At 46.2% G+C, this 24,628-nt stretch overlaps 1 protein-coding gene across 7 annotated transcripts in view; it reads right to left on the bottom strand.

The window, feature by feature from the left end:
* Positions 1–24,628, bottom strand: part of OSBPL3 (oxysterol binding protein like 3) — a 129,087-nt gene that overhangs the window by 11,556 nt on the left and 92,903 nt on the right. For 4 of the 7 annotated variants that reach the window (XM_081147892.1, XM_081147889.1, XM_081147890.1 and 1 more), the window contains 7 exons: positions 17,864–17,998; positions 16,856–16,949; positions 15,371–15,621; positions 12,506–12,643; positions 6,146–6,209; positions 3,028–3,106; positions 2,110–2,254 (listed from right to left, as the gene is read on the bottom strand). In XM_081147892.1, coding sequence (XP_081004018.1) covers positions 2,110–2,254; positions 3,028–3,106; positions 6,146–6,209; positions 12,506–12,643; positions 15,371–15,621; positions 16,856–16,949; positions 17,864–17,998 — 906 coding nt within the window. Of the gene's footprint in view, positions 1–2,109; positions 2,255–3,027; positions 3,107–6,145; positions 6,210–12,505; positions 12,644–15,370; positions 15,622–16,855; positions 16,950–17,863; positions 17,999–22,083; positions 22,192–24,628 lie in introns of all 7 variants that reach the window. The other 3 variants (XM_081147888.1, XM_081147886.1, XM_081147887.1) reach the window with 1 other exon arrangement.

The raw sequence follows: 24,628 nt of genomic DNA on the forward strand, positions 1-24,628 counted from the left end.
GTCCTCACAGCATGTAAAAATTAGGAAAAAAATATATAAGAACTGTCCAGGCTCTTCAGTTTATTCCGAAGCAGGAGTCAGAACTTTTTCTTACAGATATTTGCCAACAAATCCAATGCTGGCAACAGGATGGGAGGCGCCAGAGGGAGGTGGTCCTGCCCACAGGTATGTCTGCACCTGCTTTCAGATTCTCCTTCAACACCAGAGGCACGCCCAGTGTTCAAACCCCTTTCATTTCTCATGGCTACAAAAATCTACTCTCTGCTCCTAAGTGGACAAATACCGGGTGGACGGTAGCCATGGGAGTCTAGTGCATTTCCCTGGGGAAAGTGCTGAGAACAGGTGGCTCACCTGGAGCAGGGCGCATAGGTTCCCGCTCCAGGCTGCCTTTTGCTTCTTCTCTGCAAAGAGCTCACATCAAGCTTCCACGGCAGGGTCATTTTTATTTTATGCCAAATCACTGCTAGCCTGATGTCTGACTACAACTAAGTCTGACTTACAGGGTATAAGAAAGGCCCCACTCCACCTCTCCAAAATGTCCCCCACCAGCTATAGGTGGTGGAGAGAGGTGCCCCATGAAGTTCCACAATTAGAACCTAGTATCTTGGCTTAGAATTTTGATCTTAATTCAATGCAGATATTTTTTGAGGTGAGTAACACTCTGAGGCCATTTTAAGTACTTGAGATTTTTTGCGTGTTTTTTAAGTCCTCACCAGAGGATATTCTGCTTTTCAGAGTGGGAGAGAGAGAAAGATCGACGTGAAAGAGACACATCGATTGGTTGCTTCCCGCCTGAGCCCCGACCAGGGCCAGGACCAAGCCTGCAACAGAGGTGCATGCCCTTGGCTGGAATCAAACCCGGGGCCCTTCAGTCCATTGGCCAACGCTCTAACCGCCGAGCCAAACCGGCTGGCTAAGGCAGTACTTGAGATTTTTAACAGCAAGAAGGAATCTAAGGAGGAAGAAAGGTGGGAGCAGGGCTCCAATTAAGGCAGGTGGAAAGGTAGGCAGACTCTCCCGTGCTTTCTGCCTCAGGACAGTCTGTTCTCTTATCCTGCCATGAGCCTCTGCTGGGTGCCAGGAGCCTTTCCAGGCTACAGGCTACACCCGCAGAGAGACAGAGCAGCTTTTGCTTTTCTGGAGCCAGGAATGGCGAGGAAGGTGTGGGGAACAGAAAACAAACAAGTAAACCAACAGGGAGCAAGCTAACAATAATAGAAACTTAGAAGAGATTGGGATATGACAGGGAGGGACTAACAAGACAGGACAGGCCATGGAAGGATCTGGGGAGAGGGGTCCAAGCAGAGCAGATGAAGAGAGAACGAAGGCCAGTGTGGTCAGAGGACAGAGAGGAAGGACGGGGCGAGGGGCTGGCGGGAGCTGAGGTTGGAGAGGTGTGTGTGCGCCCGTAGGTGACCTTGAAGGGTGGGGCGGGGAGTGCAGGGTCTGCAGGGTCCTGTGGCCACTGTAAGGATGAGCTTCTCCTGTGAGAAAGCTGGATGCTGTCAGAGGATTGGGTCAGATATGACACAACTTCTTTTTTTTTTAAAATTGTGCTAAAACATACAGAACAAAATTTACCATTTTAACCATTTATAAGTGCACAATTCAGTGGCATTAAGTACATTCATAATGTACTTGTGCAATCATCGTCTTTTATCTTTCCAGAGATTTCTCACCTTCACAAACTGAAACTCTGTGCCCATTAAACAACAACTCCCCATCCCTGTCCCCTAGCCCCTGGCCACCACCATTCTGCTTCCTGTCTCTGTGGCTCTGACTGCTCTGGGTACCTCACGTGAATCAGTCTCTGTCCTCACTCAGCATCGTGTCTCCAATCCATATTGTAGCACGATGACATGTTTTAAAAGGGTCCCTCTGGCTGCGGCACTGAGGACAGACCAGAGGGGAGGAAGGAAGGAAGGAAAGAGGCTGGGAAGGGCCATGCCCTGGTCCAGGTGAGAGTGGGGCTGGGACCAGGGAGCCCCTGGCATTGCTTGTCTTCTGGCACAGAAGCAAAGGTGGCAAGTTCCCCAAGACGCCCTGTGCCCTGAGGCCCAGCTCGGCAAGGGCTTTCCAGGGCCAGAGCTCCCAGGGCCACCAGCTTACCTTTATAAAGTTCACTTTGCAGTGGCAGGAATCGTCATTCAGGTTCTTGATGACAATCTCTCCGTAGTGCTCGATCCACCTCTGCCCGCTTAAGATGTTGTGGATGCAGGAGGTGACTTTGTTCCACTCAAAATGATCCCCGAAACTACAGGAGGAAAGAGTGAGAGGAGCAATGTCCAGAGGAGCCAGCAGCGAATGCAAACAGGCATTGCTGTTTCAAACATTAAGTCATGCAATGCATTAACTCTTAAGATACATATATCTTAAATCTGTTACAATGAGTAAGTATTCAAATACTAGTTACAGAGATAAATAATAATCATGAGGGTAATGGTAATAAGACCAGACACTTACACAGCACGCACCATGTGCCAAGTACTAGTTTACGTGTTTAATTTTCACCGCAGGCTTACGAAGTAGGTGGCGTATTATCCCCAGTTCACAGATGACAGCACTGGAGAGCAGGAAGGTTATGTGACCTCCCAGGATTTGCACTCAGTAAGTGGCAGAGCGAGAGCACATGGGTCCCGGTGGCCTGGTTGCAGGGGCCATATTTTGTTTTATGAGTATGTATCAACAATCCCTGAAAGGCCAAGGCCACGCCTTTCTTCACAGAATTCAGTGAGGCCGGACAACAACGTTAAAGAAAAACCACCATTCTTAATTTTGTTAAAAGTAGAAATGCGTTTTTAAAAAGTGTCTTTTCTGGGAAGTTTGGTCTCCAGGAAGCATTTTCATTTGAGGGAAATAAAATGTGAGGTTGTCAAAATAAAGGACATTTGAACTTACTGTCAAACAGATTAAAAACCAGAAACAAAAAACCAGACACTCAGTGCCCTGGGGGACCAGGCAGCCTGTACCTAAAGCTGGTGTCCTGGCCCTAAATTCACTCAAGTTCCCAACCACAGAGGCACTTACGCTGGCAGAGTCACATGGGTCGTGCCAATGGGAACAATTTCCATGGATTTTCCCCAGAATTTGTTTTTCCATCTCACGTCTGAAATGAAATAACACCAGGTATCACACATTTGGCAGGAGAGCTAGGCAGAGTTCTTAGGCTGCACAGATGACACTCGAACAATCTCTTCATAATAAAACCCGTTATCATATAGGACAACTTTTTATTTTCTATAAGTACCAACTGAGTACCTGGAACAGAATTGGGGAAGCTAAAACGATAAGATTAAGTCCCTCCCTTGGGAGAGCTCACAGGCTATAACTGAGTATGTTGTATGGTGAAATGGAACCAGAGAAGGAATGGCCCACATGCTTGGGGAAAGCATCAGAAGAAGCCCGTCTAAAGGGGCCACTTAAATTGGGCTTTGAAGAATACGCAGGAGTTCCCCAGGCAGAGAAAAAGCAATTGAAGCAGAAGACAGAGCTTGTTCGAGGGGAGGGAATGTGGTGTGGTTCTTTCCTACCCGTCTCAAATAGTCTAGAGACATGAATGAAAAGACAGATTGGGTACAAAACACAGTGGGCTCTACAGCCTGGCTAAGAAGTCTGGTTTGCGTGCCTCGGGGGAAAATAAGGTGTTTGTTTGGCTAGAGAACTGATGTGATTAGACACAGACTTTGCAAGGACAATTGGCAGCCATATGGCGAACAGAAGAGGCGCAGGAGAGGTGAGAAGCAGGTGACAAGTTACAAGGCTACTGCAGTTGCGCAAGAAATGACCGAGGATGCAGAGAACCAAGACATTAGCGGTGGGGATGGAGTGGGAGGGCACAATCCCAGGGCCGTTGAAGAAGTCAAAACAGCCTGGGTGACAACGTAGATGCAGAATGTGAATGACAGGGAGGACTGGTGGATGATTTCAGGCTTTTTATATATCTAAAATATATATACATATATATATATATGTTGACTTCAGAGAGAGGGAGAGGGAGAGAAACATCAATGATGAGAGAGTTATTGGTTGGCTGCCTCCTGCACGCCCCCGACTGGGGATCAAGCCTGAAACCCAGGCATGTGCCCTGACCGGGAATCAAACCTCGATCTCCTGGATCACAGGTAGATGCTCAACCACTGAGCCACGTCGGCTGGGCTGATTTCAGACTTTTTAAATTTGCATGAATGGCAGTGCCAACAGGGGGACAGGGAATAGAAAAAGAACAGCTGCTCCCTCTGGCTGCTGCACGGCAGTTCGGACCACAGGGGAGTAGAGGTGAACGCAGGGAGGCCAGTAGGGAGCCAGGGCCATGGTCTAGGAGAGAGGTGGGCTGCGGCCAGGAAAGCCCTGGCCACATAATGTATATTTCATGTATATGAAATATCCAGAATAGGCAAATCTATAAAGACAGAGAGGAGGTTAGTGGTTGTCTAAGGAAGGAAGAGGCTCATGGAAATTGGAAGTAGGGGTGGGGAGGATATTTGCTAAATGAGTTTCTTTTTGGAGTAATGAAAATGTTATAAAATTGATTCTGGTGATGACTGTACAACTCTGTGAATATACTAAAAACCACTGACTATCTCAATAAAGTTGGTACCAAAAAAAAAAGATGATTGACTATGTAAAGCAAAAACAGTAGCAACGTATTGCTGGGTTTACAACGTATGCCCACAATAGCACAAAGGTTGGTGGTGGGGGAGATAGAAACATATTTTGTAAGTTTCTTATAAAACAGGTGAGGTGCCATATTACTGGAAGGTAGACTGTGATACATTAAAGATACATAACTATGAATCCTAAAGTAACAACTAAGAAGTGAAACAAAGAGGTATAGCTAATAAGGCAACAAGGGAGACCTAATGGAATCACAGAAACTACTCAGTCCAAAGGAAGGCAAGAAAAAAGAAAAAGGGAAACAATGTACAAACAGAAAACAAGAGGCCAGGTTTAAACCCAAGCACATCATTAATCACAATAAATGTAAATGGTCTAAACAATCTAAGTAAAATGTAGAGAAATGCCAGATTGGATTTTAAAAAGCAAGACTGGGGAGTCACGGGCCTGTGGGAATAAGTGGGGTTGGCACCAGAAGGCTGAGAAGGAGAAATAGAAGGATGCTGAGGAGAAGACTGTAAGAAGCAGGAGCACCAGGAGCTACTGGAAAAGGCCCTTCCCGCTGTGTCACACACAGCACAGCAGGAACGCGGCGCTACGTGGGCAGTGACACTTAGCAATTAGGAGCTTCCAGAGCTTATGAGGGTTATTTCCAGAGGCTTTCAGTGAAAGTTAGAGAAGTTTCTAATCAACTTTCAAGTCTAAACTTCAGTAGTCAAGATTCAGAAAAGAAACGCTGCTACTTATCACCTAAATGGATAAAACTCATTGTCTCCAGAGACAGGAACGGGGGCGAGGAAAGAAGATTTAAAGGAAATTTATTTATTTTTTTTTACAAAATACTCTTTCATGTCATTTAAGTTTTATAGCTGGATTTTTTTAGGCAATGTGGCAAAGCACGTGGTAGCACTGTTAGCAGAGAAAAATGTTTTTAAAATTGACGCGGGCCCATTGTTTGAAAACCCAGGATGCTCCCACTTTATTTCTATAGTACATTGTCAGTTCCGAGTGAATAAATGAGTTAGCAAAGTGAACTAACCCATTTAGGAAGTATTTGTAGCTTTATTTGTTTTTCGGAACAACCCATACCCTCCCAAATCCAAAATACAAACTAAATAAAGGAACAACCGTCAGCTTGAGAATGTAAAATGTGATTTTAGAAATTAAATTTTGAAATTTTAAACGCAAAAACCCCTCTGCTATCTGGACTCTGATGATAAATAACTACAAATATTTTGTGCATCTTAAAATGTGAGGCATTTCAAGTGTCTGTGGAATAAAATAGGAGAAAAAGTTACATGAATAAATGGTGGTGACCCGAAGCCTGAGAATTTTTAAAAAGGGAAACAACTAAATTATCCTCCTGACTCCTCAATTATGAAGTAGACAATTGTCAGTTATCGTTCAGAGATGCCAGGCAAGGACATCAGCAGATGCTTTTCACCTTAACGAGCATTTAGCAGCAGGTCCTTAATGAAATAAATCTATAACATCACAAAGAATGATGGGGTCCAATACATTAGCACGTTACCTTGCCAGAAAACAAAATTTCCAGACTCAGCATGACAGGCGGAGATAGGTGGATGGTGGCTGACCTGATGGAAACAAAGGCCAAAAAAAAAAAATTATTGACTTTTGTGCTTCACGAAGTCCACTCCTTCTGCCTAGTTTTCTTTCACCAAGTCAGTCCTTCAGAGGGCGGGCGCTCCTAACACAGTCAGCTCCAATCTGCTCAAGTTCGTTAGGGGTGAGAAGAAACCGGGGTGAACGGGAGCCTCTGAAGCCTCGGAGAAAATGAGCCAAGTGAGTGACGGGGACAGACACATGTTTCGAAAGACGTGAAAATCCAAACGGGGGCACGCAAGGGCTGCCCCGCTTGTAAACCCTATAATCTGACATTGGCGACCAGGCCAAAACCCCTCTTAGCTGTTCTGAAAGTACCTGCAATTAATTAAACAGTCAGATCATAATTTTTTTTTTTTTTAATATATCTTTATTGACTTCAGAGAGAGGAAAGGAGAGGGAGAGAGAGAGAGAAACATCAATGATGAGAGAGTCATTGATCGGCTGCAGCCCGCAACCCGGGCATGTGCCCTGACCGGGAATCGAGCCCTGATCTCCTGGATCCCAGGTCGATGCTCAACCGCTGAGCCACGCCCGGCTGGGCCATAAATATTTTTAAGTACAACTTCCAAGCAACACAAAAAGTCTCTTTGCCTCAGCAGATTTCACTCTTGAAAACTGCATCTCAAGTCCAGCGTCTTTGCAAATTACCTACAGGAAGACTGATTCAAGGTCAGTTTTTCAAAAGGATGTTTCTACAAAGAGCTAAGCAAACAATGATTCGAGAAATATCAGTCAACTGCTAAGAAGAACATTCTGAGTCATCTTCGGCCAAGATAAAAATACCAGGTCTGAGTAAATCCTCAGTTACACCCTAGAAAAGCGAATCCCGCTGCAGACGGTGGCACTCGCCCGCCCCTTGTCACTGCAGCCACGGCTTCTGTATTATTCACTAATGAGGGAGCTAATGAGAAAAGGGCTCCTCAGCAGCTCGAGGCAGGTGGCCAGTACATGCCCTCTTATTATATTTCGGTGTTAGTAAAACCAGAGTAACATGGCCAGCGGTGTCCCCAGAAATTTCTGGCAGCTGGCTCCTGGCAAAGTATCTTAGGCGTAGAGCATCAGCCCAAAGGTTTCATGTTACAAGCGAGGAGACAGAAATCAGAAAGACTAAGTGAGGTTTCCCAAACGCACCGATGGGGAGGGAGTAAAGGTAAGACCCCCCCACCCGTGGCCTCCTCAAATCCGCCCGACCCTGCGCCCTCATCTGCAGTGAGGAAAATGGTCTGAAAGCCACCTCTGGGGGCCACCCCTCTAGGTAGGAAACGTCAGGGACGGGATAATCCAGAGTCCGGTCACATGCACATTTAACTGATGCAATTTCACCTCCCAGCTTGGCCCCAGGAAAAGCAAAGACAAGGATTTACATAGTTCTGGCATCTCTCAGTTCTCAGTGAACACAGATCTCAGATCCAATATGAGGCGGGGGACGCAAACCTGCTGCCCCTTCGACGGTTTTAGTTCCCACAGGGCCCCTCCCTGAGGCTGTGGGGTTCCCCAGGGCAGTTTTCACTTCTGGCCCATTTAGACACCTACCTCCTAAAACGCAGCCCTGTGTGTTTTCCTTGTCTTCTTTTTTAATGCAACTTCTAGAAGATACTTTATATCACAAAACGCTGCATCTCTGCCTCCCCCCCCCCCCCCAGCTCTCTCTCAATGAAAACGGTGGAGTTAACTTTTAAACTTGGGATCATAGGAAAAACCAGGACAAGGCAACACCCCCCCCCACCCCCCCACCCCAGTGCAGTGAGGGAAGAGCTACAGAATGTTCCTCCAAACTGTAGGCATATTTTAAAGTAGATTCGTATAAAGCAGATCATATTTATTCCCGTCTGATAATGTCTTTAAATAAGATGCTACTCTGAGGAGGAGTAAATAACTCCGCCTGCTAGCGGATAAAAGAACTGTTCAGAGAGGTGGCCTGAGGGTGCAAGGAGAAGGGAGACTGTGTGTTCAGAGTTCTCCCGATGAGTCGCAGAGGGGGAAGAAGGGCCGAGCCGTGGAGCTGAGGAAGAGCCACCTCATGCGCTTCACCTGACTCTCTTCCATTTCAGGAACTTCCAGTAACTCCGCTCGGCTTTTCCGCAAAACCCTCGGGAGGGTGTGGCTTGGGCAGGCCAACGGGGAAAATGACTGGAGCAGAGACCTGACAACTGAAGTTTCAGTTAATCGGGAAAAGCCACTTTCGGGCGACAGCGTGACTGCACATCCTAAACTTAGACACCACACCTTTGCCAAGGGCGCAGAGAGAAGCAGAGCAACCTGGAGTGAGTTTCCCGGGCCCTCCAGGCAGGCGCCCAGGAAGCTCACCGCCAGCGTGCTGGTCCCGTGCCAGGCAGCAGGGGGAGCCAGTGAGGACTCACTCTCCAGCGGGAGACCGGTCCCCAGGGGGGAGAGGGGGTCCTTTCCTCCCGAACCCCCCTCTCCTGGGCTTATTTAGAAAGCCGAGGCTGAATCGGGTTTCTTGGCACAAAGGAAGCTCCTTCCCCGAGACGGCGGAACGTATAAGAGGAATGTCTATAATCGACTCCTGAATGTGCCGCCTCCACAAAGGCCACCCGCCAGCCCACAGCGGGGGCCGAGAGCAAAGTCCTACGGGGAGTCTGAAGGATGGAAGGCTTAAGTGACAACGACGGGCCGAATCCCACGGTCTGAACAGTACACAAAGGGCTGTTTTCACGCCGGCAGCTGATAAACCCAGCTGCTCTGGGCACAGCAGCTACGCCTGCACAAGAGATCCCCCAAAAAAGGGGACGGCGAGGGGACACGGGAGTGGAAACGGAGGGCGTTGGCTGAGGGGCACTGGAAGAGGCTGACGCTCTCAGCCTCAGTTTCCTCACCTGTAACTGATCCTCGCCTCACCTGCCGCACAGCGGTATTTGGAAGAGCAAATAAGATCCTGCTCCCGTGCGAAAAGCATAAAGCACCCTGCACACCTCGTACTTAATTGTTAGGAGGAAAATTTGAACAGCAAATGCTCCCTCTGGTTTCTGACCACGTGAGTCATTCTGACGTTGCATTTTTGGGTCTTTTTTTTTAGGTGAGAAGCAACATTGCTCGATGTAGCTAAACTCTAGGAAGGAGCACTTACTCCAACCTGCCAGACCACTGACCACTTCGAACATCCATATACCTCCAAATCCACAAATCCACAAACCCACAAAACCCAGGGCTTGGAGGAAAGGGACATTGCTTTTCAAATGTCGTCTATAAAGCACAATAGTAGAAAAGCTGAGTCACCCTTGTCACTTTCCAGGTCCTTTCACTTGGTGATATGATTTACATCAATGTCCTCGTTAGAATAAAATTCCACCCAAAAATGTGAATTAGGGGATCTTTCTCAGTTTATGATATTAATCAATGAGCGACGTCTACTCATTGCAGAGGTACAGGAAAGCACAGGAGCCCCCGAGCCCTGAAAGCCGAAGTCTTTATATGACCTACATGTAACCGAGGAGGGTGCCGTCACGGAGACGGTGTCTCCTGGGCTGGGAGCAGGAAGAGCCATACTGGCAGGTATCTGCATAAAAGCTCTGGCGCTTTAGATGTGCTAAGTTAGAAGGTCTCCATGCACACTGGGTTGGCATCATCAAGGGTCGGCAAGGAAGAGGGAGAGGCTGAATTGGCGAGTCTCCTGTCAGCCAGGAAAGGAAGGGCCCTGGACAAAACTCCTTCCACTCCCGGGGCAAGCGGGCAGCCTGGCACATGGAGTTAAACAGCCACCTCTGTTTCTCACCACACTCACGTCATGATTATAATGTTGGCTTCCCCAGGAATCTATGGGGAAAGTGTGCCTGGTCATGCTTACGAAAGTCTTCTGGTCCCCAAGGCGGGTCTATTTGTCATAGTAAATGCATATTAGTAGCGTCTAGTTTATAGATCAGTCTCCGCAACCTAAGCTAGTGTGACTCTGTTCCTGAGAGACTCATCCACTCTTGCGTGTATGAAAAGAACCAACCACCTAAGGCCAGAAGGCTCAATTCCAGACTCAGGAAGGGGCTCCACCACGTCACCAGGTATTACCCTGGTGAAGCCAGCTGTGAGGACTCCTGCTGCCTCACGGCTGGCTTTCTGTCAGAGACTCACCAGTGCCATTCTGCCCCCTTCAAACCACTTGAATTAGTAGCATAGATACAGTATATCTTATTTCGACACTCCTCTTGCTATTCTTAACACTGCATATTGAAAAAGATTTTAAAAGTTGCTTCCAAATATAAGAGCAGCAACCAAGTGCTGAGTATTTACTATCCTCAGTGCAATAATAATCTATACATCTGAGTATTATTTCACTTGAGCTTTACTGCTACCTATGAGCTAAGCACCACCACTCCTATTTTATAAAGAAACAACTGGGGCTCCGAAAATGTAAGTCCCTTATACAAGGCCACGTACAGAGTAAGCGGAGGAGTTAGGATTTAAAAGCAGGTCAAGCAGGTCTGCCCAGCACACCCTATGCTACTAACAATGACCAGATCTCCTTCTTGCCTATTTCCTTGGGATCCGTTTCGCGGAACTAAAGGCCAAGTTATGTAATGCTCTTTCCGTCTCTGTGCACACGAGCCCGGGAGTTCTGCTCGCTCTCTCTGCGTCACCACAGGAGAAACCCAAGCGGGCCCTGAACTTGGTCCTGCCCGGGAGGGGCTCACAGGGCCGAAGCTTATCTTTAGACCAGCTCACATTACTATTGTTTCTTATACCTATTCATCCTGATTGTTGGCTGGAGTTTGGGGCTATTCTGGGCCTTTATTATTTTAACATGGGTGCATATAATGCCATGGTAACCAAATTACATTTTCATTTATTCTCATTCCATTTTAGGTTCAGGACTTAAATAACCCAGTTGGATTTGAATCAGATGATCTTATCCCCTTAACTACTGATTTAACCCCCTACGTCCCCGGCATCAGTGTTTAATTTCTCATTTTAGCTTCTAACTGGAAAGCCAGTTAAAATGCGCTTTGGGATGATTGTGTATCCACTTCTCTTTGAGTTGCAGAGAACACTGCCTGTAATTTACAGCGAAGACAAGCACCGTCTCCATAAGCCTCTCAGCCACACTACCCTTCCCTTCCTACCCCCACTGACAAACGGCGGCAGGATGACAGGAAGGGAAATAGCATTTGAGTGAACCCCACCCCTTTTCCGTTTTCTAAGAATTGGGAGGAGAGAAATGTATCACAGCAGCAGTCAGGTTTAATATTCCTATGGTGACATTTAGGGGTGCATGGAGGGGGGGCATGGTCAGTCTCTCCCTTCGCCAGGGGGAGATAATTGTTTTTTGTTTTTATTTTCAATACCTTTTGCACCCTGTTTTAGCTAAATAATTCCTTATTGACAGGTATTTTGGATGCTGCCAATATGACATATTGCAAATCATGCTGTCAAGCGTCAGTAACGAGAGCAAACACTCATAGGACACTTGTTATCCACGTGTCGGACACTAAGTGCATGGTAGAAAGCGCCTCCTTTAACCCTTACAAGGCCAGCCGAGGTCTGTACATTATTGTCTCCACCTTAAAGAGGGACTGAAGCACAGAGAGGTTAAGCAGCTTGCCCTGGGTTACAAACCTAGCAAGAGGCTGAGCTGAGATTTGAACCTACGCTGTCAGGCTCCAGAGATGCTGTTCTCTGCTCATTCTGAGCTGGGAAGAGTCAGGTGGAAGGAAGCTCAGGGACCTCGGGCCGCATAAGTCCATCCACTGGGTGAGGACAGGCACCCGCAGCCCCCACCCCGCTGCGTTCTCCCAGCACCTGGAGCGATGCCGGGCACGTGGGATAGGCTCGCGGAATACTTATGGACTGAATGAATAAATACACGGCTGAATGATCATTCTTAAAATCAAGAGTAATGCATGTATTTGGCACTACCCATCCTGATGGGGGCGCTCATGCTCTAGAATGACGGTGTCTCATTTGAGTTGAGGGTGCACACTTCAAACCTCTAAATGGCAGTTTGGGCAAATGCTTCTTACTTTGAATGTTTCTCTCACTAGGGCTTGGAACAGGAAGGGCACTGCCGATGCATATGGCCCAGCGAGAGAGCTCGGCACTGCTGGGGCCTCCATGCCCAGGGCGGTGGCTCGGCGTCCGCGGAAGGGAGCTCAGTCCCTCTGTACGTAAAAGCACTGTAATTATCCCACTTGCTTTGAAGCCAGTGAAAGGTGGAAAATAAGTATTTCAAAAGCACATGTAATGGCAGGCTAAGCAACTCCTCTGGTACAAGAAGACAAATGGGTGTACACAACAAACAAAAAGGGTGTATACCCACCTGTTCTGAAAAATACTGGAAGCCCTTGTCCTCCCGAATACACTCGTACGTTTCTCCGAGGACCGGGTTAAAGGGCTTGCTCCCAGCTCGGTAGTAGCTCGATGCGTACGCCGATATGGCAAAGGCTGCCACGTACACCTGAGAGGGAGGAAGGGGCATTGTTACTTCTCTGTTGCACTTGTTTGTACAAAGATATGAGCAAAATAAAGGCTTTCTTCCCCTCTTTATGGATTATTTCAGAAAGCCAAAGATTTGTCTCTGTTTTTAAAGACAACCAAATCAACTTTGATTTAATTTATTTTAGTTTTTAAAATTTTATTATTATTTATTTATTTATTTTTAGAGAGGGAGGAATGGGGGGGGGTGCGGAGAGACACCATTGTGAGGAACATCGATCGGTTACCTCTCGCATGCCCCTCAACTGGGGACGGAACCTGCAACCTAGGTATGTGCCCTCACCGGGAATCAAACCCATGACCTTCCGGCGCGTGGGACAACGCTCCAATCAACTGGGCCACACCGGCCAGGGCCCAACTCTGGTTTAAAGTTGCAGGTTTGAGTAATGTTCATGTGGCCTCAGAGCCAAATGAACCAAACATTTTCAAACTGCCCCTCTGTTCTGATTAGCCTAGAAGCTGGCAGAGGCTCTCGACCTGATGATATTTACCAAATGAATCGCACTGTTTGGAGCTGTTCGGCTGAGTCCAGTCCCTCCGAACCTGACAATACCTGAGAATCTGGGTATCTTGCTTACCAGAAGGGGAGAAGAGGAAAGGAGAGCATGAAAAATGCCAAACTTTCCTCAGAGCCCAGGAATTAGCCTCCTAGGTTCAACCGTTCCCAATCTGACACTGCAGAACTCTCAAAACTCATTTTGACAGAAGAAAATCTGCGAGAGTCATTTCCTGAGCCTGAGCAACGAGGCCCAGGACAGAGCACAGAGCCTCGCCGAAAGTTCCACTTTTCGGGGGAGGAAAAATGGGAAACTCAAAAGGGAAGAGTGACGATCTCCACGTTTCCTCTTCCCAGCACGTTCCCCAAAGTTTCTCATCTCGGAAGGAAAGGAAGCTGAGTGCCCTGCGTGACCGATCGTTCATCGCATAACCTTTCTTTGCTGTTTACAAACAGGATCCACCTTCCCCTCTCACACCATGGGACCCTCCAGAGCAGCGGGAGGCCTTCCGAAAGCCAACCCCCTATGCTCCGGGCAGTCCTTGTCCCTGAAGCTGGGTACCTGTTCCCCTGCGTCCTCAGGTGTTTGCTACCCTGTAAACAGGAAGGTCACGCTGAATGCCGAACCAACCCTGAATTACCCTCACAATTTAAGATACGGCAAAATGTGTAAATGAACCTGGGGTCATTCGTGATGGGAGATGAGAGGGAGGGAGCCGGCACAGTCAGCACCCTCCTCTGGGGTCGGAACGGGAGAGGGAATCTCTGCAGGGCCAGGAGCTGACCCACAGAGCGGTGACCACGACCAGGCCAAGGCGCCTGCTCCGCTGTCCTGGGCTTTCCCGCCAGGACGCACGGGGCTGGGATGCAAATCCCTTCCTCAAACGTCTTCTCAAGGTCAGTGACACCAATACCAATCAATCCCAACCAATCGGCTGAACATCCTGAGGGTTTCTTAATTGCCGCCAGAATGAAACACCTTTAAGAACACTTTCATCTTCAAAGCCAGTGCTTTCCTTTAAAGAAAAAGAGCTGTCCACAAATGCTGACTTTTAAAGCTCGCCTTGGAAGCAATTTGCTTCGCTTTGTTCCGCAGAAATTCTCCAGGGAAGAGTAACAAAGAAGATTGAAAAGGTACACGGCTTGTTTTCTCTCCTGCTCTTATCATCACTAGGAACAAGAAAGCCTCTTTGATGGGAGAAGCCTCCGGGGACTGTGTGGAATGACTTGGGGATGTCTCCTTTTCACCCACTAGTCAGAGTTCCCCTTAATCTTCAAATCACTAAAGTAATGAAGTTTTAATTAGGGTTGAAGCTGCAGAAAGCTGAGAATTTAGACAAGAATGGTGTCCTCCATCCGCTACAGGGTGACTTCGCGGCCTGAAGCCAAGGGGCCGTGGCAGCTCCAGGTGAGCCAATCAGCAAGTGCCCAGGACAGAGACTGGCATTGGGGGAGGACCCTGCCGTCCCCGCCTCCCAGACAATGACCTTACTGTTGAGCAGGTAACACGTGAGGAAGCAAAAAGAGGAACAGACACTGTCTGGAGAAGCGTCAGCCGCGGTCACTGGACGGGCTGAGCTGTCTGCGCCTCGCCGCCACGGAATTCCCCGAAGGTGGGGAACATCGGGAGCCCCTTCCTTGGAAGTGACAACCGAGGACAGAAGGTGACTTTTTCCAGGATGAGCTTCAAAACAATAACAATTCTACAGAATAAGGGTGGTAGGGCGGGGGGGCTTAAGAAGAATCTTTCTTACGGGAAAGTCTCTTCTGTGCCTGCTATTTTCTGAAAATCTAGGAAGTAGATGTGAAAATATTATTCCAAAAATAAACAAAAACATTCTCAAGGGAAATTTACCCTGGATGAGAAAAACAGCTTGAGAAATTAAATTCTGTCCACCGGGGAGGGTAAGAATAAATATGCAGACAGCCCGCAAGACGTGTTTTCCAGCCAGGCTTATCAGAATTATCACATGGAAAGTTCCGGAGAAAGAGGGAGCACAGATCCACAGAGCGGAACTACCCCCGGGCACCAGCTGTCACAGAGACGAGCCCCCCCAAATGGCAAGATCTACAGGGTGGCTGAAAACAGCCAAGCACAGGGGAACCAGATGTTACTGAGAAATGAACCTATCAAAAGAATGATAGAGGGGACTGGAGCTCTGGCTCTGCCCGCCTCGGCCAGGGCGCCCTCACCATCCTCTCCAGGGCACTGGGAATCTGGGCGGCCTTGTCCAGAAGCTCGCTGTACTCCAGCTCCTCGCAGAGCCTCTGCAGCGTGTTCAGCGGCTCGTTCAGCTCCACGGGCATGGCCACTTTGGACAGGTCCTTCCCGATGTTGTTCCTCAGGATGTTCCACAAGCTGATGTTACTGCTGTTGGGGCAGGGCGCCGGCAAGCAGGTTCTTCTTTTGGACTTGGCCTCCCCACCACTTTCAAGAACTGGCCCTGGAAGGGAAATAAGCCTGGTTGTCTCCATATGTCTTTTCACTTTATTTATTTATTTTTTTAAATTCATGCATAAACTCTTACCTACGAAGTACTCAATTTTACTATTAATCTCAGTTATTCGGAATATGACTGAATGTCATAAGATAAAAAGAATTCTGCACAACTACATTAAGTACCAAAAATTACATGCACTAAAATTTAGACTTCATTCATGGGAAGTCTCTAAGTTCCTATTCAAAGCCAGTTCCTCATAGCTACATACACACTTATAATAAAACAGGAAACTGGATTTCGATGTCCAGAGCAGGTTACTGTGTACACCTTTAAACTCTTTTTAAAGAGCACTTCAAATTTTGATAAAAACTTTCAAAATCTTTTTAAAAATCACTTTAAATTCTGACAGAAACTATTGAGTTTGTTACAGGATAATTACGGAGAAAATAAGTCATCCATTATCCCACTACCCAGAATAGTTGCCATTTATATTTTGCAGTATTTTTATTTAGCGTTTCCTTCATCCATATAACTCATACTGTATGTCTAGTTTTCTGTTCTGGGAGTATTTGATGCTACAGGACCCATGCAGAGAACCGTTCAATGGGCAGATTCCTCCTTCGGGCACCTTGCTAAACAAACCTGTCTGCTCACTAAACTGCTAAATCAGAGCTGTTTGGAAACAGCCAGACACTCCAGGTACCCCATGGTTCACACAACATTTCCTGGGCATCATTTCCACTCCGGGGGTTACCCAGTAATAAATGGACATCTTAGGATACCGTGAGGCTCCCACTTCTCGGAGGTATAAGTTTATTAATTTCAAATGTGTTATCTTAAAGAATCTGAAGCTAAGTTACCGCTCAGACCAGACCTTTTATTGTATCAGCCCCATACAATCCTAAATTATGAAAACCACTAGATACCTAAAGGCAAAAAATTATATTCTAATATGCTTGCAGAGAGAATGTTTGACCACATAAGGATATCTGTTGCACTAATCTTTGATATTTATGTAATTGGTATGCTCTCACTTTAGAAAATAGAAATTTACACAAGTAGACACATTTATTTGAATTAATACATTTTTCTCACATGAGTGCTGTCTTCCCGCAATATCTTAATTTACTTATGTAGTACTTGCTACAGTTCTCTGCCTGCAGCAGGTACTCTATATATGTTTATTAGTGTTCCACAAAGATCCAAAATTTCAAAGATCAAATAATTAAAATCTTACCCAAGGTCTGTCTCTCATTATCTAAGTCATTACTGAGATTGTCCAAGGAAAGGTTGTCACTTATGTCACTGGCATATGAATCATCCTCAGAAACCTATGGGAAAGAAGAAATAACATACCTTAGAGTGAGAGTCAACAAGCCAGGTTTTCATGGAACCTTTACTCCAATTCATCCAACCTCTTCAATCCCACACTGCAAACCTAGAGAAGTACTTTTGGGTGCTGTTTTTATTGAGGCCCGTACACCTGTCTGCCCAGGGGGTGTTCACGGCAACCACGTTATTAAAATCCTTACACTTTCTTGACCTGTTCTCACACGGAAAACACAAGTAAACTCAAGAATTTAGTTGTTGCTAAAATTCTTGCTAATTCAGGCTGTACTTTCAGAATTTGTTAGTGTCTGGGTAGAAAGAGTTATATTTGCCTTTGAACTATGTGTGAAAAAAAAGAATCTTCTATATAAACAAAATTAGTACTGCTATGCTGAAGGGGTAAAATTATCAGTACACACTTATACACAGCAAGGCCAAGTATGACACTTGCCTATTTGGGAAAGTATGATTTTTATGCATCCATTTATAACAATGTTGTTATATATTATAAATTTTTATAACAACCATATTACAATATTATAATAATTATATGTTGTAAGTTAATATTGGTTGAATTCAATGATTAAAAAATACCCAAGATGCTAATTTCTGGCCCTGTAGTAGAAATATTATGCTTCAAATAGCTAACAGTCAAAATGATTAACCTGTAATTGAGAGGAAGGCTAGCAAATCAGGTAATAGAAATAAGGAAATGCCCAGCACCTACTTTCACAAGATTTTATTCTAAGGTCTGGTATCCTTTTGTGCTGTTTGGGGTGTGAGTTATAAGAAGACCCTCAAAATATAACAACAGAAAGGAGCAATTGGGTTTAGCGTTTCTAAATATGAGTATTTACTGAATGAGTAAAGCAACAGAAGAGATTTTGAGGCACCTAACTAAAAACAGTGCTCAAACCTCATTTTCTGAAGAGCTGGGAGATAACAGAACCTCCTGGGCATCAAAAAACTCGGAGAGGGAGTCAGTGATGGAGAGCCGACTCTCATTGGAAAGCTGATGGACCAGCGGTCGGTTGTCGTCTGTGGAGTTTTCCTATTTAAAACACAAAAACAAAAATACATATATATTTAGAAACAGTCTCAAGAGAAGCAAAGCAAACAACTGATTTCGCTGCACGATACGCAAGGTCACAGGCCCATGCAAACAAGCAGCTCAAAGCAGAGGGCAGCCCCAGAGTTGAGGAGAAACAAGCCTCAGGCGAAATAAAATGAAAACCGAAGGTCTCCCCTGAATGGGGCCTCACTTACAGGCACATGAACAAATCTCAAAGCAAAAAAAGAGACTGTCCAGGCCAGTCTTTGTTCCATTCAAGAGGGAAAAATTCCAGCGCTCTCTGAATCATATCCTCTTATTTTTCTACCGCTGCAGGATGTTGCTTTACACCCTAAAATTTCCTCTGAATCGTACTGAACTCAGAGTGTCCTTGCATGGCTGGTTCAGAGTGACATCGCCTTCTTCTGCCCCAGTGTGCTCACCGAGGCCAATATGCTGCTTGTGGGGCATCCCCTTGACAAATAAACTGTGTGTTCTGCTCCAGGTGTGCCCCTGGTGGCAGATCATTCATTATTCATGGATGACTGAGCTAGTTCTCTTTGTCTGTCTCTCTCCAACCACAAAGACTCTTCCAGGGAAGGAAGTTCCCCGGCCCCGCAGGTGACCCGATGGACTATCACGATCTCCTCGCCTTGCCCGGCTCCCATTCTCTTCTTCGCTGGTCTAGGCTTTCCCACTGGGAAGGACCCGAATACTTGGGGAATGCGCTGTAAGTGAAAAATTCAATTTACCTCAACAGATTGGGCCACTGCTTTGTGCTGGCCATGGAGGGACATAATGGCCGATAGGACCAGATTTGTGGCCTGAATGAGTGGTGCTGAGAACACACCCAACACACCTGAGCCCGAGACGGTGGAACAGAGAGCGCTAGGAGCGGAGAGTGAAGGTGAGATGGAGTCTGCTGTGTCCTTTCCTCTTGGCTTCCTCCTAAGATAGCAGGCCCAAGGTATTCTTTGACAGCTCCTACCCCCCTTTCAATATCCATACGGCTTTCTGAAAAGCAGGCTTCTTCTCTACCCTACCAAAGAGATTGCTGTAGGATCTATAAACCAGTACCAGCGGTCACCCCCAAGGGGAAGCCTCTCTCCTCGAGAGAGGAGACACCAAGGCGAATACTGGAGCTCCTCTAATGCTGAGACACCCAACTGTCCTGTCCTTGGTCAGCCACCACCACGCAAGACTCTAATGATTTATCTACCTGTTCTCATTAATGGTTAACAGCCTCTCCTGCTCTCTCTACTTTCCTCCTCCTAGACTGACGTGTCAGAAGGATTTCTGGGCCGCTCAGCACCGAAACTAACCCGCCCAGCCCTGGCCCCCTCTGTGCCCCTCTCCTCCCCTCCTTCCTACCAACACCGACTGCACACGGCCGGGACTGCGCCCAGCCCCGCAGGGCCTGCACAGCACGGGGCTCGGGTATTAACGTGCCAATCTAGTCCGGTCCATTAAATAATAGCCCCTCAACTTCGTAAGGCGAGAGCAGCTCTTTGTCTGTTTTTTACCTTACAAAAGATAAATAAACAGAAAAAAAGAGGGAACACATAATCCCATCACACGGATGCAACCGCTGTCACTATTTTGATACATTTCTCTACAATCCTTTTTATACATATAGCCTTGCTTTGCAATAATTGTAATAACCATCTATTTATCGATCCATCTAATTTTATAAACTTTCCCCCAACAACACTGCACTGTAATAATTTTCAAACATTTGTCCTGAAGATAAAAGTAATGTGTGCAAAACAGAAAATACAAAAAATGAGTAAACATCTCTCAAAGTCTCATCCCCTAGATGTGGCCCCTATGAATCAGTTGGTCTATTTTTTGTACTAAAATATTTGTGTATAGATTTTTTTTAAGTTTGAAAACTTGGGATCACACCGTACATGGTCTTTAGATAGCCTGCCATGTCCACTTAACATCACATTGCTAACTTTCCCCCAGGCTGTTCTTTGCAACAATGGACTTTAGTTGACAGATAATATTTTATTCTAATTGTGTGTCACAGAGAACCATTTCTTTAATGGAAATTAAGGGTGTTTCCAAATTTGTAAAGATGGTGAACATGTTTGCAAACGTGTCCTTGATTGTACATCATTATTAAAAACGTTCAAGACAAAATATATATTACCTAATTACATCAACAAGTAAGAGAACCTCTGTTTTCTCTACCTCTGTAGGGGCGTCAAACACTTTAATTTAGAAATATTTCGTGCTAAGGTAATTGTTTTAATTAGCATTTCTTTGTTAAGAATTAGGTTGAACATTTTTTCCTTTGTAAAAAAACTGGATGCAGAGGTGTTAACATTGGAGGAGGCTGGGTCAGGGTGCAGGGGCCCTCCCTCTGCATTTCTTTACACCTTCCTATGAATTTGTAAGTACTACTAAAAGAAAAGTTTAAAAAAATTATCTGTATTTGGGTTTTTGGGTGAATTGTGTTATTTTCCCCATTTATTTGTTGAGGTCTTAAGTTGTTTGCTATTATTTACTGGTCATTTAAGTATTAAATACATTACCATCTAGTTAGCATTATCTAAGTCCCTCATGTTCACTGACAACATTTTTCCTGCTCTATTTTACGCGTTATTTTTTCACACATGCCATTTTTCCCCCTAAGAGAAGAGATAGCCAAATCCAGTCAACATTTCTTTTGTCATTTTTTTCTATTTCTTCCACATTTAGGAAGTCCTCCCTATTGAAGCCATTTGATAAAATTTTTAAAAATATTTTTCTACTGATTTTTAGAGAGAGGAATGGGGCGGGCGGGGAGGGGGAGAAACAGCGATCGGCTGCCTCCTGCACGCCCCCCGTGGGGGATCGAGCTCACAACCCAGGCATGTGCCCTGACCGGGAATTGAACCTCGAGCCCGGGAAGACGCCCAACCAACTGAGGCACAGCAGCCAGGGCTTGATACATATTTAAATCATTATTTTTCAGTTTGAACTTTTTTATTTAACTCTAATTCACCAGCGATTCATTTTAGTGGCCAATGGGAGATTTCAGCTGCTTTCCAAATTGCTTTCGAGCTGTGCCAGTGTAACTGACTGAATAATCCATCTCTTCCCCATGGGTTTCTGAGCCTCTTCTATCACGTTTATTTCTTTTATATATAAAGTCGTGTTTATGCCTGAGATAGTTATTCTGCCCATTCCTGAACCCTGGCCGTGAATGCCCCTGGGCCTGGCAGTCTGTGCACTGACTGACTCCAGCCTCTAGTCCCCTCGCGGCAACACCACCGCTTCACAAGGGGTGAAGGTGCTGTGGGAGGGTTTTGTTTTCTTTGGGGACAGGAACAGGAGAAAGATGGATTAAGATTAAACATTAGAAACTCCTTTCAAATTCACACAAACACGCACCTTGTATACCTTCCATCTTTTTTATTTGAAATGCTCTCGGTCTAATACATTTGTTAATAGAAAATTTAGCACATCTTGAGGCAGGCACATAAATACAAGAGGTAGCTAAAACAGTTTTAACCCTAATTAGCCTTTTCTACTTCTCAAGAAATTCACTTGTATTTTTCTGAAATTTCTTGATGTAAACACATTTGAAGAGTATTTTAGATAAACATCCCAAGTCTTAAGAAAAGACATTTTTTACATACTCTTAACTGGCCAAGACCCTTCAATTGTAATAGAGTGTTTTTCCCCCTCAGAGGGTAAGGTTGTGATTTTAAAAGAAAAAAATATATGTCACATGAAAGGGAGAAGGGAACAGCCGAAAAGAAAGAGAGTGGGTGTCACAGAGGAAGCTGAAGATGCTGGTGGGAAACTTAGGTTTCAGAAGGAACAGAAGAAAAGGTTGGTCTCTCTACAGTTCCCGCTCAGGAATACCTGGGGAAACGGAGATACTCAGGAGAAAAATGGGAAAGAAACACAGAGGGAAAAAGAGCTCTGGGTGGGGAAGGGCAATTTTTAAATGCAGTTAGCGGCAGACTGAAGAAAGCCTTGGGATCCGGGCCGCTGTGGGAGGCGGCGGGGTGCGCGGCCTGCCCTGGAGGCGGGGAGCCAGGGCGTCATGTGAGGTCACAGAGCGTTACCAGACCCGGAGCCTTACCCACCTCTGCCAGACTGTCAGGCGACTTGGCAGCAGCAGGGGGCTCGAGGAGCAGGGACTCGGCATGGATCCTGCATAAGCGTTCTTTAAGGTCTGTGTTTTGTGCTAGGGCCTGGAACATGTTAAAAATCGTGTTTCAGAAAAGCACAGCAGAGGGCCCGGCGCAGGGCCCCGAGGGCGCGCTTCCTGGGCTTTTCTCCCGAGTGCTACCCAGCAGGATACGGGTTCTGCGGTGCCTGGGAAATAAAAGATATTAAACTCTGGAAACGATGGCCCTTCTCTAATCTCATTTCCAGAGATGGCAGGAGGGGTTAGCAGGCTTTCTTTCTGATGGAGAAGGAAATCGCCAGCACCTTCGGCTGTTATTCTGACCGGGGGCTTCAGGGCCCTCCGCCTTCCCAGCCGTATCTACAGTGTCCCTCGGTATCCCCAGGGGACTGGCTCCAGGACCCCATCCAGATACCAAAATCCACAGATGCGCAAGCCCCTTATGTGAGATGGTGCAGTACTTGCATGTAATCTACACACATCGTCTCGTGTACTTTCAATCATCTCTAGATTACTTATAACACCTAATACGATGTAAATAGTTGTTATGCTGTATTGTTTAGGGAAAAATGAAAAAGTCTGTACGTGTTCAGCACAGACCCAACCATCGCAGGTCTAACTACAGGGTACACGTCGGCAACAACGTGACATTTTTTTAGAGTATGTCCTACCCTTGGTTGGTTAGATCCGTGGATGTGGAACCCGTGGATACAGAGGGCTGCTGTAGTGTCCCTAATGCTTCCAAGCTTCTCTCATCTTTGAAAAAGATGCTGCTCTCACCCCTTACGATTGGCCTTATTTTAATGTTATTTAATTATCACAGCAGTTGAACTGAATCTTGGAAAGAGGGATTTTGTGGAGGATTAACTTTATTGTTTCCCAATACAGGTGTTGATTGTCTTATCCATTCTTCATGATTAAGATATTTGATTTAAAAAACAAAAGCAAAACTCACTTACCTGGGTAAGAGCTAAGAGCGAGCCAGGGACCTGGAATGGGGTGTTTGGGGTGGGGGGAGCCCACCCCGGGCCTCTTTGATCTGATTCCCTACCCCAGCCTGCCAGCTAGAAAGGAACCGGCTTTGCAGTAAAGGAAGGTGTTTTCTTCATGTCGCTGCCCTGTGGGCGTCATGACCAGCTGTTCCCAAAGTCTGTCTTTGGAAAGGAACAAGTTCACCTGACTGTCACCCCAGATCTCCCACAGCCAGCTCCTCGGGTGCCTGCACACAGGTCCATCCCGCCTGCCTGTCTTCCTGACTCTCTTCCAAGAACCTCACAGCCTTTCCCGTCCATCAGGGCCCACTGGGTCCCCCTGCTGAGAACACAGAGGACGCGGCGCTGTCTAACCCAGGGCCTGGATCCCTCGCAAGGATTCTGGCTTTGTTAGTACCGATGGATGGGGGATTTGGAAATTCTCGAAAATCATTTAGGAAACACTGAGGAAACGTTTCTTAAACACACAAAACAGAGACTGCTACATGCAGCCACACTGTCTACACTTACTTTATTCGGGCCAGTGGGTCACTGGATCTTAGTATCAGCGGCCAGGATCTATACCTGTGGCCTGACCAATGTGTTACTTTACTAGTTTCTTTTTCATTTGCAAGCCACAGGAGGAAGAAAGAAAAATACCAAGATCGTACACAGAACACAACACACCCATTCTGAGAGCCCTGAGACGACTCTATCGGGAATCCAAGACAGAAAGGAAAGGATCATTCTGTTTTATCTTAAGTTTCCAAAATCCTGAACAGGGGTGAGAGGGAATTCCTTAGTGAAGGTAAACAACAACTTTGGCCTAGGACACCATGGCCAAATGCGTCTCAATGGCCTCTACCGGAGGAGACCAGACCTCCATGAGAGGAGGGCCGGGGAGAGGGAGACCACAATGAGAGGAGCTTTGGGGAGTCCATAAGAGTGAGGTACCTTCTAAAAGCACTGAAAGCCAACCTACTGGGAACAATAAAAAATGCTTTTTACCACTAAATAAACTTAAAAAAAAAGAAAAGAACTACCTTGATTCTCTCAAACCAAAGTAGCACCCAGTGTGAGGCTGGCCACTACAGTCCAAAGGGGGATATTTCTATCTCTGACCTTGAAGATCCCAGAGCTCCTCAAGGCAGCCGTCATTAAGACTCTAGACATGATGTCAGCCCACATTATTCCTTATTTCTTTCAAAGGCAACATGCTTGGGATGTTCAACGGAGTGAATATCCCCTAAGTATTTTGCAATAATAGTATATACTACTGGTAATGCATTTACATTAACATGACACCAAGAACATGACTCTTCTCAGCAACATCATGATAGGAGACATGAATGAATACTTTCTAGTTCTCTCAGTTGCCTTCTGAAGACAAGAATCCCCCGATTAGTCTCCCCTCCCTGACCCTAAAGAGAAAAAGTTCAGTATTTCTTCAGATGGGCTATTTCACAGGTGTGCGCCCACTCGCCGGTCACCGTGGGAATTCCAAGGCACGAGCAAAAGGAGACACAAATA

The sequence above is a fragment of the Miniopterus schreibersii genome, assembly GCF_964146895.1.
Source record: "Miniopterus schreibersii genome assembly, chromosome: 9".
Taxonomy (NCBI): domain Eukaryota; kingdom Metazoa; phylum Chordata; class Mammalia; order Chiroptera; family Miniopteridae; genus Miniopterus; species Miniopterus schreibersii.